The 15676-nt window shown below is 43.1% G+C and overlaps 1 protein-coding gene across 11 annotated transcripts in view; it reads right to left on the reverse strand.

The window, feature by feature from the left end:
* The window catches only part of JADE1 (jade family PHD finger 1), a 320862-nt gene that overhangs the window by 42910 nt on the left and 262276 nt on the right, over positions 1-15676 (reverse strand). Inside the window, exon 1 of one of the 11 annotated variants that reach the window (XM_042935511.1) lies at positions 15339-15424. The exons of 5 other annotated variants lie outside the window; for them this stretch is intronic. Coding sequence is in view for 2 of the 6 variants with exons in the window: in XM_042935506.1 (XP_042791440.1) it covers positions 14879-14897 (19 nt within the window). In the remaining 4 variants the exon portion in view is untranslated. Of the gene's footprint in view, positions 1-12811; positions 12925-12977; positions 13064-14742; positions 14846-14878; positions 14990-15331; positions 15425-15676 lie in introns of those variants that run through there. 5 more of the 11 variants (XM_042935515.1, XM_042935506.1, XM_042935514.1 and 2 more) reach the window with 5 other exon arrangements.

Below are 15676 nucleotides of genomic sequence, written 5' to 3' on the forward strand. Positions count from 1 at the left end.
CCCTTGACCCACCTCCTTATAGCCTGGTCCAACCAACCTAACTTAGCCAGACACCTGGCCAGCCTTGCTGACTCCTTCCAGATGATAAAAGGCCTCCAGCACCACCAGGTAAGAGAATGACTGCACTCAGGAAAGAGAGCAGTGGACCAAGATTAAGAGCCAGTCAATGAACTTTATAAGTCATACGGTCATAATCACACAGGCAGATCTCTAAAGAAATCCAAAAAGCTTTTCCAAACTGAAATTACTAATCACCTTGACATTTTTAGGACGCTGATCTTATTGCAGAGCAATGATTCTCAATGAAGGAGGAAGGCTTTTCAAGTCAGAAGTAGCCACCTAGCCCCTCAGAAAAGTACATCCCAAGTTCCCCTTCACTGGGAATCACAGCATTAGAATGCGATGTGTTTCCCAGAGTGCGGCACACAGGCATGGTGTGGAGCAAAATGTGGAGAACCACCATGTTAGAACAAGACAGAAATTAGAAACCCAAAGCTCCACTCTAAATGGACCTATAAAAGAGACCAAAAAAAGCAAAAAACACATCATACTGTTCCCAACTACCAACAAACACACCTATATAATTGACTCAAATATTCAGGCCCCTAATCTAGAATTCCAGCATTTCACATTTTCTTTCTGAGACATTTGCCAGTTAAGGTTTGTGAGTTTTTGTTTACCAACTGACTCTTCAATAGAAGAATTTACCAAGTGGAAGCCCAGGAGTCATGATCTGGGCCATGGGCTACGTTATGGGCTAGGGTTTCATACTGTGGGGCTGGGTCACAGTCCTAAAACCCACCCACCCCTTTTCTGCGGAGCCCCCTTCACCCATAACTAAACACCCAGCAATCTAGAACTTGGCCTGGGGCAAACCCATTCTAGTCAGAAGCTTCCAGAGCAAACACCTGTAGCCCACCTTCCCCCCCACTTGGAATGACTGTCTTCTCTGCCCTGTCACCATGTGCCAAAAACTGACAGCTAAACTCTCCTCCAACCTTTCAGAGAAGGGAGCCCTCCTCCTGTCCAACAGGAGGCGCAAAGAGAAAAGGGAAAAGCAAAAGACCACACATTCCTAACTAGCTTCTCAGGCCTAGGTTACCAAAGAGCTAGACAGACAGACAGACAGACAGACAAAGGAAGGAAGGAAGGAAGGAAGGAAGGAAGGAAGGAAGGAAGGAAGGCAGGCAGGCTACCTAAAGAGGAATTCCTTAAATTTACGGTGTGATGTGGCACAAGAAGGGTGCAGCTCCCACCTCCTGAGCAGGTGTGTAAGAAATGAGAAGAAAGAGGCAGAGAAAGCCCAGGAAACACTCCCCAGGTAGAAACAAGGAAACCAATGCTGATCATATCTCCACTGATTCAGACAACTTAAATTTATCTAAGGAAAAGAGCTTGAAGAGCTTAGAATCAGAATATTTTTGAATCAAAAAGCCTTCCCCTCCTAGCCTTCAAACACAACTCGCAGAGAAAGCAGTCACTAAATAAAAAAACCAAGCACTGGCCAAAATAGAATGATGCTCCTAAACACACTCTCAAGCAAAATTATGCAAGTAAAAGAAGAATAAAAATAGTCTTTTTCTAATGAATTCCATTTTCATCCACCCCAAAAGATCTTAACAAATGAAGGTTGAGAATGAGATACTGTACTTCTCCAAGGAACCTGGCACAATAAAGGGGGGTGGTGCATGGCAGAATTTCTTCCTCTGTGGCTCTAATGTACTTAAACCTTGACATCAGGCTAATTCATCTCACCTGGGGTTACCTGCTATATCAAGAAATCAAAGTACACATTACTATCTTTAAGACACACAATACAGGGGTTGTATGCTTCAAACATCTGTCCAATAAAAGCCAGTGCAAGAAAGTAGAGGGCCCTCACATCATTGCCATTGCTAACTCAGGGCATGGCTGATTATCTAAACACTGGAAGGATACGCAATAACTAATTAAAACTCGGAACACTCCAAAGAAAGCAACAAGAAGATACTATAGCATATAACGCATGCCACATATATGAATACCTAACATAGAAGGAGGTGCTGCAGGAAAATGACCATTTCTAACCTCATGGAACTTCTGGTCTAGTTGAGGAGCTAGACAAATTCAGTAACAGTTCCTGACAGTGGTAAACACAACGCCCTGTAGGAACAGAGGTTGGTGGAGTCAGGGAAAAATTCTGAGCAGAGTCCTGAAGAACAAACAAAGGGGAGATAGCCAAAAATGCAAGCACAACATTTTGGTGGTTGTGCTTTGGTTGAAAAGCATTTAAGTATCCAACGACATACATATAGCCTACCATATTACTCTGCACCACATCTTCCCTTTCAGAATCTTACTATTTGCTCATTTCTTTACTAACATACATCCCTTTTTTACCTTATATCCAATTGCCAAAGCTTACTGATTCATAATGTAGGACTCTTTCAAGTTCCCCTAACTTTGCCCCACAGATTTGTCTTCAAACACCTGGATACCTTTAAACACCTCCCTTCCTTTCTCCATGCCCACAATCTCTTACCCCTTCCCATTATCACAAAAGTTTAATCCTGTGAAGTGACCAAATCAAGTCACTCCCTGTGCAAATCTCTGTGTTGCACACTTGCAAATGGGTCCAGCCAGAAACTCCTCTGGTGTCTCAAAACTCTACCTAAGCATCTCTCCTAACAACTCCCCCATGGCTAGGCTTGTCTCTGCTGGTCCAGGCCTCTTTTGGTTCTCAGCCTCTGCTAATGCTGGCCTCTTTGCCCTTTCCTCCCTACCTACCCCAATCCCACCTTTCTCAGGGAGTCAGCTCAAAGCCACCAAGCATGGTCCCCCATTCCAATTAAAAGCACCTGCATTCTCTACCACTCATTTCATCTTTCAGAACTTTTTCACCCGACTTTTTAAATTTTTTTTTTTCAACGTTTTTTATTTATTTTTGGGACAGAGAGAGACAGAGCATGAACGGGGGAGGGTCAGAGAGAGAGGGAGACACAGAATCGGAAACAGGCTCCAGGCTCCAAGCCATCAGCCCAGAGCCTGACGCGGGGCTCGAACTCACAGACCGCGAGATCGCGACCTGGCTGAAGTCGGACGCTTAACCGACTGCGCCACCCAGGCGCCCCTACACCCGACTTTTTAATGTGCTTTCTTTAACAATCAACTCTTGCTTTGCATCATCACTTAAATGTTCCATGTACGTGTCTCTCTAAAAATTTACAATAGGGGCAACTGGGTGGCTCAGTTGGTTGAGCGTCCGACTTCAGCTCAGGTCATGATCTCACGGCTTGTGGTTTGAGCCCCGCGTCAGGCTCTGTGCTGACAGCTCAGAGCCCGGGGCCTGCTTTGGATTCTGTGTCTCCCTCTCTTTCTGTCCCTCCCCTGCTCATGCACTCCGTCTCTCTCTCAAAAATAAACATTTAAAAAATAAAATAAAAATTTACAATAAATTGGTCAGAACAGAAATCTTCTTTAGTTAAATATGAAATAAAGACATGGCAGAGAGGGTACCAAGCCAAACACAGCCTCACAGGGCAGCTACAAGAAGACGCACCAGGAACTCTGGTCCAGTCCTCACCCAGACATTCTGCCCAGTTTCATCAAAACTGACTCAAAGTGATTACTCAAAATGATGCCACTTACACTCAAAGTGTCCATTTGCCATGAGAAGCATAACACCTAAGCAGACTTATTATTAGTACTTATTATTAGGCATTTGGGATTTTGTCCAAAAAGAGGAAGCCTACCTAGGAAGCCTGATTATAATAAGAACATGGTCTGGAAAGGCCAACTAAGAGGAGCCCGTTGGCCAAAGACCCTGGCTAGATCAGTCAAATGACAATCCTTTGGCACCTCCATCTCCACTGCAGGGTGGGATGTGCCAAGACAACCAGGCACAAGTGGTGGCTGCTCAGGGCACCACCTCCTCAGGAAACACGGGCACTATTTATACTACAATCCCTACTGAGATTACAAGTAAATCACTTTCCTTCGATCTCGTGTGTCACACAGATTAAAACCAGTAGACTAGTATGTTAATTCGATTAAATCTGTATTGAGTTGGATACCCAAGATATGGTGAACAAGATGTGAAATGGCCCATGGGAAGACACAGCAAGCAAATAACTGGACAAGTAGCTTCAGTGTGGTAACTGCAGCAAAGGTTACAGGATTACCATTCACAGGACTATGGTGGGGCATGGGATACATAAACGAGATAACAAGGTGCCTCAAAACCTTAAAATTTAAGTTTCCTTAGATTGAAACTGCGGGGGGGGGGGGAGGGGGGAACATCAGCATGCACGAAGTTAGAGCAGCCATCAGCTGAAGGAACCCAACCCCAAGGTGGCTCAGGAATTTGAAAGAAGAGTGAACAAGTTCAGTGACCCGGGTGTGGTCCCAGGGAGGAATGACTGGTATGTGATTCTAAGGAAGAAAAAATGAGAAATGACTTCAGGGATAAGGAGTGAAGGGTTTGACAAAAGAATATGATTAAGAATTTGACGATTGTTTACTCACTGCTATTCCTGGGAAAGAGGGGCGATTTGAGGAAAATAAACTGTCCAGTTACTTGAATTACTCTCTCTGGCAGAACATGGACCATTTATTTATCAGGCCATAAACTCTACAGTTACAATAAGGATTACACCCCAGTGATTTTAATTATCTTATGGCTCATATGCAGAAAGTCAGGTTTCTTCCTCAAAGTGTCTATTTTATCCATTATGTTTCATTCTTGTTTATTTCACTCTAAAGTTATAGAAGGTACTCAAATACCTCTAACTACTCTATGTTACCATCTAATGCAATCCTATGTATTAAAATAACCTGTTGGATGAATGATTGAGTTCTCATACATAAACTGAATCCAATGCTCACTGGGCTTTATAGAATTTGAGATGCTTTCACTTTAATATCTAATTGACCCTTAACTGGAGTTACTTCTGTCACATTATTTTTAAATTTACTGGTGTCCTTCCATTTCCTGTCAAAGTTAATCTAATACGTAAATGTACGATATTTTAAAATGTATTTAGAAAATGTGTAATATAAAAATGTATATAAAAAATATTTTCAGACACCAAGTCACCTTTACATAAAAAGTATTTTATAATGAGCTACTTCCTTACCATTCTGTTTGCTAAGTTCATACAATTTGAGTTATTATTTTTAAATATTATGCAACTGACAGTTTGATTCCTAAGTTACTGATCATTGAATAACCCTCCCATAAAAAAGACTTATATTTTCTTAATAGGTCACCGTCTTCTCTTCTATGGAGTACACAGTACCCAATGTAACAAAGATCCAAATATAATAATGACCTACACTTCACAGTAATTTTCTGTTCCTCAAATGAATGTGAAAGAAATCCAGCTAGTTTCTTATCTGTTTTTAAAGACAACATTAATTGCTCAGAAGTTTTTCAAATTGGCAACATTATTTAGTTCATATACTCACTAACAGTCTAAAAATACTAGAGTGACTATAACTCAAACACAGCTTTCTTACTTTAAGCAGAGTTTTATCTGGTCAAAAAAAAGTCATATATTTGATTTAACTGACAAACTGCTTAGATCTTAAGTGTTAAAGTTTTAACCTTGTCTAAATATTTCAAACCCCCAAAAGCAACTTTTAAAAATGTCTTTCATGTCATACATCAAAATCTGTTTAAAAAATGCTGCCCAAGCTACCATAGAGCCTTTGCAAAGATGTCACACTTGAAAATATTCAGTGGAAACTTGTTTATTTTAGCAATAAATAACCACCTCTCCCAAAAAAAGATTGTAACTGACCAGATAATCATGACTACAATATTCATTCCTACAAACATCACTAATAAAGCCCAAGTGCTATAACACATTAGTTCACTGTAAATTCTTCATAAATGATTTGTAAACCCGGTCTTTTAAAGTCAATAGAAACATTGTTTAAGATTTTAAAGAACTTATATATTTGAGTGGTTCTAAATGAATCACAAGCAGCTCCCATTTGCCAATTTATAAATAATCCAATCCCTGCTTATGAGAGCCTTAAAAACAATCAGACCCCTCCCAGGTCTCTGTAATCACTGACTCAATTAGAGTCAGCAACTGAAGAGCAGCTATGACAAAACACTGCAATCATTTGTATTTAGAATTTTTTTTTTTTAACTTCTCTTGACATAGGAATGAATGAATTCACACCAGAACTTAATAAAGGCAGTCAGTCACCATGGCCTCCCATCTCGAGCTTCTATCCCTTTCCATCTACTCAGAATTCTTTTTTGTTAGATCTACATGTTCAGATATGGAAAGATGCCAGAGACACATTAAGAAACACAAGCAAACTGCAGGGGGGGGGGGGGGGGGGGGGGGACCTGAAATATAGGCCCATTTACATGTAAAAGGGACAAAAGAAGAGAGTATATATACACACCAATTGCTTGCTTATTCATTTCTGGAAGAACATAAAGGATACTAATAATGGTGTTTACTTCTGAGAAATGTGACCAAAGTGTTCCAGATAGAATGGGTTGAGAACTTTTACTTCTCTTTATGACCTTTTATATGACTTTTAATTGCTTAGCCATGATCCTGTCCTACGTTTATAATAGTAAAGATTTAAATTCCAAAACCCTTCTTCCCTGGGAAGACCCTGGGAGCACAACTTTTGAGTCCCATGCAAAGCACCAGCCTAAAATAAGCAGCCAGCAATAAACTATGTATCCCCCACCTCCTTCCTGATAAGATGGGGTACCAAATGCTTTTGTCTGGCTTCTAAAGAATGTTTGATGGAATAGTACAGAAGGAAAAAAGTAGAAAAGGTAATAGGATAATACCATAAAATGCTAGTATCACACACTATTTACTTCAAAAGCAAAAGTTTTAAAACACATAATAGCCATTACCAGTAGAAGCTCACTAAAAATAAGAATAGAAAAACCCTAACCTAGACAGGAAAACTAGAGTTTAAACTACCTTTAAAGAATAAACATTCAACTTCCTAACCATTTCAAGAGTAGTACTATTTTGGAAAAAAATAAAAATAAAAAAGCTACATTCCAGAGATGGCGACCAAATAGGCCATTTCCTCCACCCATGGCAGGCATGGTTAATAAATTGAGTCATTCTTTTCCACAAGCCCAGACATGACTTCAGAATCCTCCTTAACACAGTGCTACCACTCAGTCAGAATTCATATGAGATAAAGCCCCTATTTGCCCCATATTTACTCCTCTTTACATACTGTTTTTGACAATTACCAGGGAAAACTGAAGGTTTTTTTCTAAAGCACTCACTGAAATCAGAAATTTGTGATCCAGTCTGCCCTAGCGTCTCTGAACCAAATCCTAATGTACATAATATATATAAATACCCACGCAAATTAGGTCAAAGTCTAAAAGCCCACTGAAGAATAACACTTAAAAAAACCGAAGTGTTAACAGCAGATAGTTTCTGCATGAACCAAGGTAAGAGTAAGGAGGGAAAGGAGTCTGTCTACAAGCCCTTCCTTGGAAGAGTAAGTCAATAAATGCAAAGTGTCTACAGGGTAATTTTGAAAGATTTTTAAACGTTCAAACCAGATGTTCCTATACAGGATATACAAAGCAGCTTCTGCAGAAACCAGACTCAACCAGCTAATGACAATTACACTGTGCACAGATTGAAATGCAGCTGTTTTGAGGAACTTTGTTCCTTGATTATAGCCGGTTGTTAGAAACTATCAGTTACCACTAACAATGTTAAGTCACCAAAAATTTTTAAAGTACTGTTACAAAGACAAAAAAAATGACTCCCAATGTTGCATATTAGAAGACCTAAATAGCACACTTTACTAAAAACACCTTTACACATCTGAGTTACATATGAAGACAAACATTTCACCATAATTGCACAAGTCTTGTTATTATGGTCATTGAAACATACAGATGATTTCAAAACCTAGGAGCAAGGTCTCCAGAAGTATTCTGAGTTCAAGGCTAAAAGGAGTCTCACCCCATGGATTGGGTCTATAGGAAATCTTCCCAAAAGAAACCCATAAATAATCGCAGCGCTACAAAACATTTCAGAGATAATTTAATCCACTTTTCCTAATTTTAAAGAGAAGTACATAGAATTCTGGAGAGGTTAACCAGCATGAGCAAAGACACACACACACAGGTCTAGTGCAAAGCCAGTCTCCAAACAAAAGACCAGTTCCCAAAGCAAGCAGGCATTCCAAAGCCAGCCACCTCCTCCCAGGTGAGTAGACCACAAGCTTCCCCAACTCCTGGATGTACTGTGATTTTGAAAGACGTTATCTAAAGGATTAAAGCCATTTACTATATATTATCAGACAACTAAAATATAATCTATGAAAAACAATCTGTTAAGAAACTGAAACGTAGTTTCCTGGCAAGCTGATAGGAAGACGGCTGTAAGTCCCACTCGACCTGGTAGAACAGAATGTGCTAGTTTTCTGAACACTAATCAGAGGGGTGTGAGTCCTCCGAACAGCAAGTATTGGCTTCTGAGTGGTCGAACACACACATCCTACTTGGAGAGAAGTTATCTCCCTCTGTAGGGAACTCCAGTTTGTAATGCATGTTCCCTTACACAGGACTTCTTGGCCTGGTCCCCTTGAGGGTGTGACTCCCTAAGTGTGCTTTCCCAGGTACACAAGGGCCCAGGTTATAAATTCTATCCTCAAAGGGGATCTAAGAACCAAAAAGTTAAGAGCCACAGCCCTCAGACTAGCAAACTCCCTCCACATTTATCAAACAAACTTTTAATTTCAACTTATTTTCGGGTTCCTACCAGAAAGGTAACTTAGCCCCAGCAGGAGTAATCTGGTGACTAGGTAATGCTGAGTCTCACTGTAAAAATCAAAGTTTCACAGCTTGTTTTTGTCCACCCCCTGAACTAAAAATGGTTTTTACATATTTAAATTGGGGGTGGGGGAGATCAAAAGGACATCTCATGACACATAAAAATTATACACAATTCAAAATTTCAGTGTCCACAAATAAAGTTTGATTGTTTTCACACTTCAAAAAGCAGAGTTAAACAGTTTTAACAGAGACCATCAGACCCACAAAGCCTAAAATATTTACTATCTTATGTGGCCCTTTCCAAAAAGTTTACTGATCTCTGCCACAAATCAACATACCGGCAGTATGTTTATAAACCAGCATTATGTAGGATCAGTGAAATGTAAATCATGACCAGGTCCTGGGCAAACACGTGCCTTAAAGCTTACAAAGTTAAGGATCAGGCACATTCGTTCCTTTAGAAGTTTTTAACTAGATAGAACAGGTAAGAATGAAAAGAGGAAAAGCAGTGCAGGATGCTCTAAGAGGAAAAGCAGTGCAGGATGCTCTAAGCCACTTAAATAAAAGCCATGTCTAGAAACCTGTGAATTTTCTCAAACCCTTGAGACTCCTACTTGGAGCCAGTGTATACTAAATTATAAAAACTTCTAACAAGCTTCTTACCTGACTTTCAAGCCACTAACACAATAAGCAAAAAAAAACCTGTTTTAGACAGGCTTTTTTTTTTTTTTTTTTTTTAACATTTATTCATTTTTGAGAGACTGAGACACAGCACAAGCAAAGGAGGGACCGAGAGAGACAGAGACACAGAATCCGAAGCAGGTCCAGGCTCTGAGCTGTCAGCACAGAGCCCAATGCGGGGCTCGAACCCACGAACCACGAGATCACTACCTGAGCCAAAGTCAGACACATAACCAACTGAGCCACTCAGTGGTGTAAAAGGATCACAGAAAAATCATAAAAAGAACTCACCAAAACTTAAACACTACACTGGTATCCAAGAATACATTTAAATTAAAGTATTCCCCCAAATCCCTGAAATGGCATGCAAATTTCAGCGCATCTTGATTTTTCTGGGAGAGGTTCCACAGGTCTCAGATCTTAAGTTTATCCTTCACTTAAAAAAGTTACAAGCCACCAGTAGTCAGCCTACACATCTTAAGTGCATCATTAGATTTCAATGCTGAAATAACTGAGGCTTGTAAAGATGACCATGAGTAATCAAAAAAAAAAAAAAAATCTCAAAATCATGTTTAGTATTCTTTGTATTAAACAAAAGCAAACCATGCAACTTGGCTCCAACTCCAGCAACTTGTTAACCTTACCAATTCTTGTTCCTTACCCTAGTAAGGAGTAAAGAAAAAAAAAATACTCATTTTATTCTTTTTTTGGACTCTTACCACTGAAATCTTCACTTAAATGCTAAGAAACTTGGAAGCTGTCATGAGATTTAATAAAATCTCCTATGCAGACCTTAAATAATCAATACTATATATACATAAATTACTGCCAATTGTGAGCCCTTTTAAAACAAGAGAGTGGGGTGCCTGGGTGGCTCAGTCGGTTGAGCGTCCAACTTCAGCTCAGGTCATGATCTCCCAGTCTATGAGTTCGAGCCCTGCGTCGGGCTCTGTGCTGACAGCTCAGAGCCTGGAGCCTGCTTCAGATTCTGTGTCTCCCTCTCTCTCTGCCCCTCCCCTGCTCATGCTCTGTCTCCCTGTCAAAAATAAATAAACATTTAAAAATAATAAAAAATAAAACAAGAGAAAATTGTGGTTTAATTCCTTCAACAAACAAGCCCAAAAAAACCCAAGGTTTTAAAAATGAACTTACTTCAACAATCCTCTGTCAATTAATTATGTTTTGACTCTACCTGGAGAATCAAAAGCAAAAACTAAATACTGGACTGGTTTTAGAGTAATCAAAAGCTAGATCCTGAACATCTGTTAAGTGCACATAATATACCATTGGTCTGGAGTTAGTCAAGGATTCTGAACGGAAATTCCCCAGCAACTAAGCTTTTCATTCCAGGTCTAGCAATATTTTTGTTGCTTTCAGGTGAGGAAAAGACATCCTTAATAAGCATTCAAGGCTTAGGGCAGATAAGGCCACAATAACATGGCCAGAGTCAGGAGCAATATCCTCTCAGGCTAGATTTTCTCTGTGGACTCTGGACACTTGACCCTAAGCTAAACCTGCAGACAAGATACCACTTCCACTCAAAGGTAAAAAGGCCCTCTCTAAGGCCACCCTGGCATATTTTAGGAATGCAGGGTAACTTTACTCCATCTGAGTCCACAACTGCAAAAACATCAAAACATACACCCCTCACAATCATAAACCAATACTTTTATACAAGTACACCAGGTAAATGGCAATAAACTCTCAAGTCTCAACTTTCTGAAATATCATATACAATAAATAGTAAATATATTGTCTAAATTTTAAATACATGAGCTGCGACATCTTGAAAATGGAGAAAACAGACTGAACACTAAAACTTTCAAGGAAGTAACTTACTGTCTCAGGAATTAAAACACTTCCCCAATTAAGGTTCCTACCAGGCTTCCGATACTATCTGATAAACTAATAACTCCAAGCAAAGCCACTTTTAATGTAAAAACTTTAAAAAGCAGCACCTGGGTGGCTCAGTCAGTTAACTTCCCAACTTCTGATTTCAGCTCAAGTCATGACCTTTTATAGTCATTGAGATTGAGCACCAGAGTCAGCTCCCAGAGTCAGCTCCATGCTGAGCAGAGCCTGCTTGGAATTCTCTACCTCTCTCTCTCTGCCCCTCCCCCTCTTGGGCACAGACACATTCTCAAGATAAACATTAAGAAAATTTTTGTAATTAATTTAAAAAAATTAAAAGCTATTGTTGAATGTGGTGCCAATGTTTTAACTTACAGGGAGGGAATGAAAGAAGTTTAACACGGGCATAACTGTCTGAAATTAGCCAAACTTTCTGATGCCAACCCAAATAAAAAGCAAGAGGAACTGGTCAAGATGGTCAACTTTATTAACCTTGTGGAGAAACTGGGTTTATAATGCAAATCCTGACAGTTAACTGTAGTATAATGGGTGTCCCCCAATACTAAAGGACAGAAGAGCTCCACCGACAGGAAGTAAGCAAACTCTGAGATTCATATGCCTCTACCTAACTCCTGAAAAATCCTAGATATAGGACATTAGCGTTTGATATTTTGATGTTTGCTGTTCCAACTTCCTCAGTACTGAAACACAAACAGTTAATAATTCTTTTCCCAACAAGCCTGCAGACAAATACATCAGGCAAATTTCTCTAAAGTATTTTTCAAGCAGATAATTTCTAAATCTAAAACCCAAATTATAACGTTATTTTCATTTCCAACTTTTTAAAAATCCAGTCATGATTAATTCCAAAGGCTTGACTCCTCAATGTCAGAGGTTCTGTCAAAAAGTAACTACAGATTAAAATCTACTTACGGAAAATAATAACCAGATGCGATAAATGATCCTCAGCTGGACAGTATTAATTTAGACAAAGCTGCTCTGTTATATTTTAGGGCCAACTGCGGAAATCTGAATATATCTCAGTAATAGAGGAGATGAAAATTTACCAAGCTGGCCAAGGAGTGGGGGGAACCTCCTTATAGACCTGTATACAGTATGATTTCATTTCCATTAAAACATACATACACACACATAGACAATTATCCATAAAGTGATACAGTAGTGATCTCTGGGTGGTAGGAATGTGTTATTATATTTGCCGCTCCGTATTTTCTAATTTCCAACAATGTACATGTAACACCACCTCTGTAATAATACGTGAAGCCACTAAGGGCTCCTTAAAGTCAAAAAAACAGTAATTATTAAGTGCCTACTATAGATGAGTCACATGGAGATAGGCTTTTATTCCAAGTTCTCCTAGTTTTTAGCTAATATACTTCCCCCCAGGCCTCTGAGCTAAGCAACAGCTCATTTTAAAATATAACATTTCCTTAAACTCCTAACAGTTTTTTTTCCTCTCATCTCACTTTCAGGCACACTTACCATTTTTCAGTTTTCTCATTACAGCTCTTCTTTAAACTTTAGTAACTAATATGAAACTAAAATGCTCATGAACTTCTTTCCTTTTAAGTGAACATATATCTAGCTTTATCATAGTTAAAATTTCTGTGGCAACCCATCCAACTTATCTTACTACAAAGCAGCTTACCATTCTAAGATAGAATCAAGTTCAAGTTCTACTGCATATCAGGAAACTCCCTTTATGTCTGGCTGTATAAAAAAAAAAGGGGGGGGGGAGGGGCCCCGGGGGGGGGGGGGGGGGGGGGGGAGGCTCAGACCAGTTAACAGTCTGACTCTTGGTTTCTTCTCAGGTCATTATCTAGCGGTTCATGGGTTCCAGGCCCACGTTGGTCTCCGTGATGCCAGCACGGAGGCTGCTTGGGGTTCGTTCTCTCCCTCTCTCTCTCAGACGTGCGCACATACACACTAAATAAACTTAAAAATAATAGGAGATATGGGGAAACAAAACACTTAGCTGTAAACTGTATCTGTTGTAGACCTGAAAATGCCGAGTCCTATACAAATATAAAAATACACAAACTTAAAGAAAAGCAAAATACCAATCAGGAAACTCATCTGACTTAAAAGTGACATTAAATGAGACCGAAATATTTGGAATAAGAGCAATAAAATTCTGGGTTGCAGATATTTGTCAGAAAGTGTCACCCACAAAACATCCTCTGTATCTCTCCAACATGTGTTGCCCATTCCACTACTATTGTGTTTAAAATGTTAAATCAGTGTAAACATGGTTATAATGAACTCTTCCTTTATCTACCTATAAGTGATTAAATCTTGATTAGCTGTGATTGATCAAAATACAACTTACTATAGTAATCGCTAACCAATGATGGTCCACCACTACTAAACCAGCTTTCAAGGAAATAATTTCCTTGTACCTTAAAACTAGTTCATCAGCTTTGAAAGATAACAGCCTTGGGCTACCAGTAACTAAAAAGCAAGGCTTTCACAGTGGGTTTCCTGAAACACAAAAATAGTACACCTAATAACCTTTGGGAAAGAAGCCCCTAAAGTGTTCCCTCTTGAACAGAGTAAACGGAGGGCTACAGACCCTCGCCCCAGGTGGGCGAGGTGGGGCGCCTGTCTCCTCGTTACTAGAAAGCCAACCAAAGCAGCTTGTAAACGGTCTCCGGGTGACGCATTCCTAACGGGTTTCGAAGGCACGTTTAAATCGCCCGCTTTTTTGTTTGCTCGCTGCATTCACCGTGCGCCTGGGCTGCAGCCGCCCCCGCGCGCCCGGGAGGGGGAGCCTAGGGTCGGGAAGCCCGGGGCCGGGTAGTTGGGGGGAGGGGTTGGAGTGGGGGAGAACGCGGGGCGAGGAGAGCCGAGGTGGAGGACCCTGGGACGAGGAGCCCATGCGGGAGGGAGAAGTGCGGGGTGGGCTGGGGGTAGAAGGCAGGAGAGGGGGGAATCCCGGGGTGGGGGGAGCTGGGCCGCCGCCCCGCACCAGAGAACGCTTTGCAAGGCTCCCGCCTCCCGCCAGGGTGTGCGCAGGGCCGCGGCTCCGCGCGGCGCCGCCCCCACCCTCTCTCCCCGCCTGCCTGCCTCTCCTCCTCCTCTTCCCGAGGCGACAGAAACAACAGCGCGGAAGGAGGGGAAAGTAACTCCCGGCACCTCCACCGGAATTAGCCCCGGTGCAGTGATGACACCTTCTCGTGGCGCAACCAAGCCCCGCTCCCTCCGCAGCGGCGTCCCCGCCGCCGCCCTCTCCATTTGAAAGTGGCCACCCCCCGCCGCCGCCGCCGCCGCCGCTCCTCCCGCCCCGCCGCCGCCAGCTGCACCAATCCGCTCGGCCCCAGTTGCAAATCAAACGCTCCCTCGCGTCCAGAAGCCACTTGCGCCGCTGGAAACGGCCGCGCCGTCCCCCTCCCCGAGTCCCTCCCGGGCGGCACCTTTGAGCTGGGGAGGGCGCGCCGGCGAGAAACCGCTGTGAGATGGGAGAGGCGGCGGCGACGGCGAGCAGCCCCGAGCGGGCTCGGCTCCCGCTCCCGCTCCCGCCCCCAGACAGTTCTGGAAACTGTGTATCACCTCTGTCACAGGAAGCCATCCGGGGAGGAAGGCGGCGCGGAACCAACAAACAAACGCCTGCGGCCGCCCGCCGGAATCAGCGCGGGGACGGCGACGGCTTCGGGCCGTTCCCTGGGCGGGGGCGCGGCGGACGCCCCCGCGCCGCAGGCTTTGTGCGGGGCTCCCGCGGCGCGGGCGCGGCGGGCCGGGCGTCCCCGCCCCTGAAGCCCCCCACCCCGGGCCCCGCGGCAGCGCCTCTGGGACCGTTAGGTGACGCTCCGGCCGCGGCCGAGAAAACAGCGCCTCGGCCGCCACCCGCCCCCATTTCCACATGGAGCCACCTCTCCTCCAACGCCAGAGGCGGGCTACAAAAGTTGGCCCCGGGGCCACCCAGCACCTGCCCACGTGCCGCGGAGGCTCCCTCCCGGGTCTACCCCGTCCCCTCCCCCCCGCCGCCCTCGGCCGCCAGGTCACCTATTACCGGTGGGAGGGGAGAGAGCCTGCTATTTAAACGCCCGCGGAAGTTGAGGCACCCCCACTGGCGGGTGCCGTGCACCTGCCTCCCGCCGCCGCGCTCCGCCACTTTGAGCAGCAGCCGCGTCCCCGGCCCCGCCTCCTGCCCGCAGGCGGGCGGGGGAGCGGGAAGGAGGTGGAAGGGATCGAATTTCTCCAGCAAATGGGACCGTTCCGACAGGATTCGGTTCCCTGGTCAACATTCCACATTCCATCCCTCTCCCGCATTTGCAAGCCAGCGCCAACAACCCGGAAAGCCTGCTGGCTACCAAACAACAGCCCCCAACTCACAAACACACACTCACA

This window comes from Panthera leo, chromosome B1, assembly GCF_018350215.1.
Source record: "Panthera leo isolate Ple1 chromosome B1, P.leo_Ple1_pat1.1, whole genome shotgun sequence".
NCBI lineage: Eukaryota > Metazoa > Chordata > Mammalia > Carnivora > Felidae > Panthera > Panthera leo.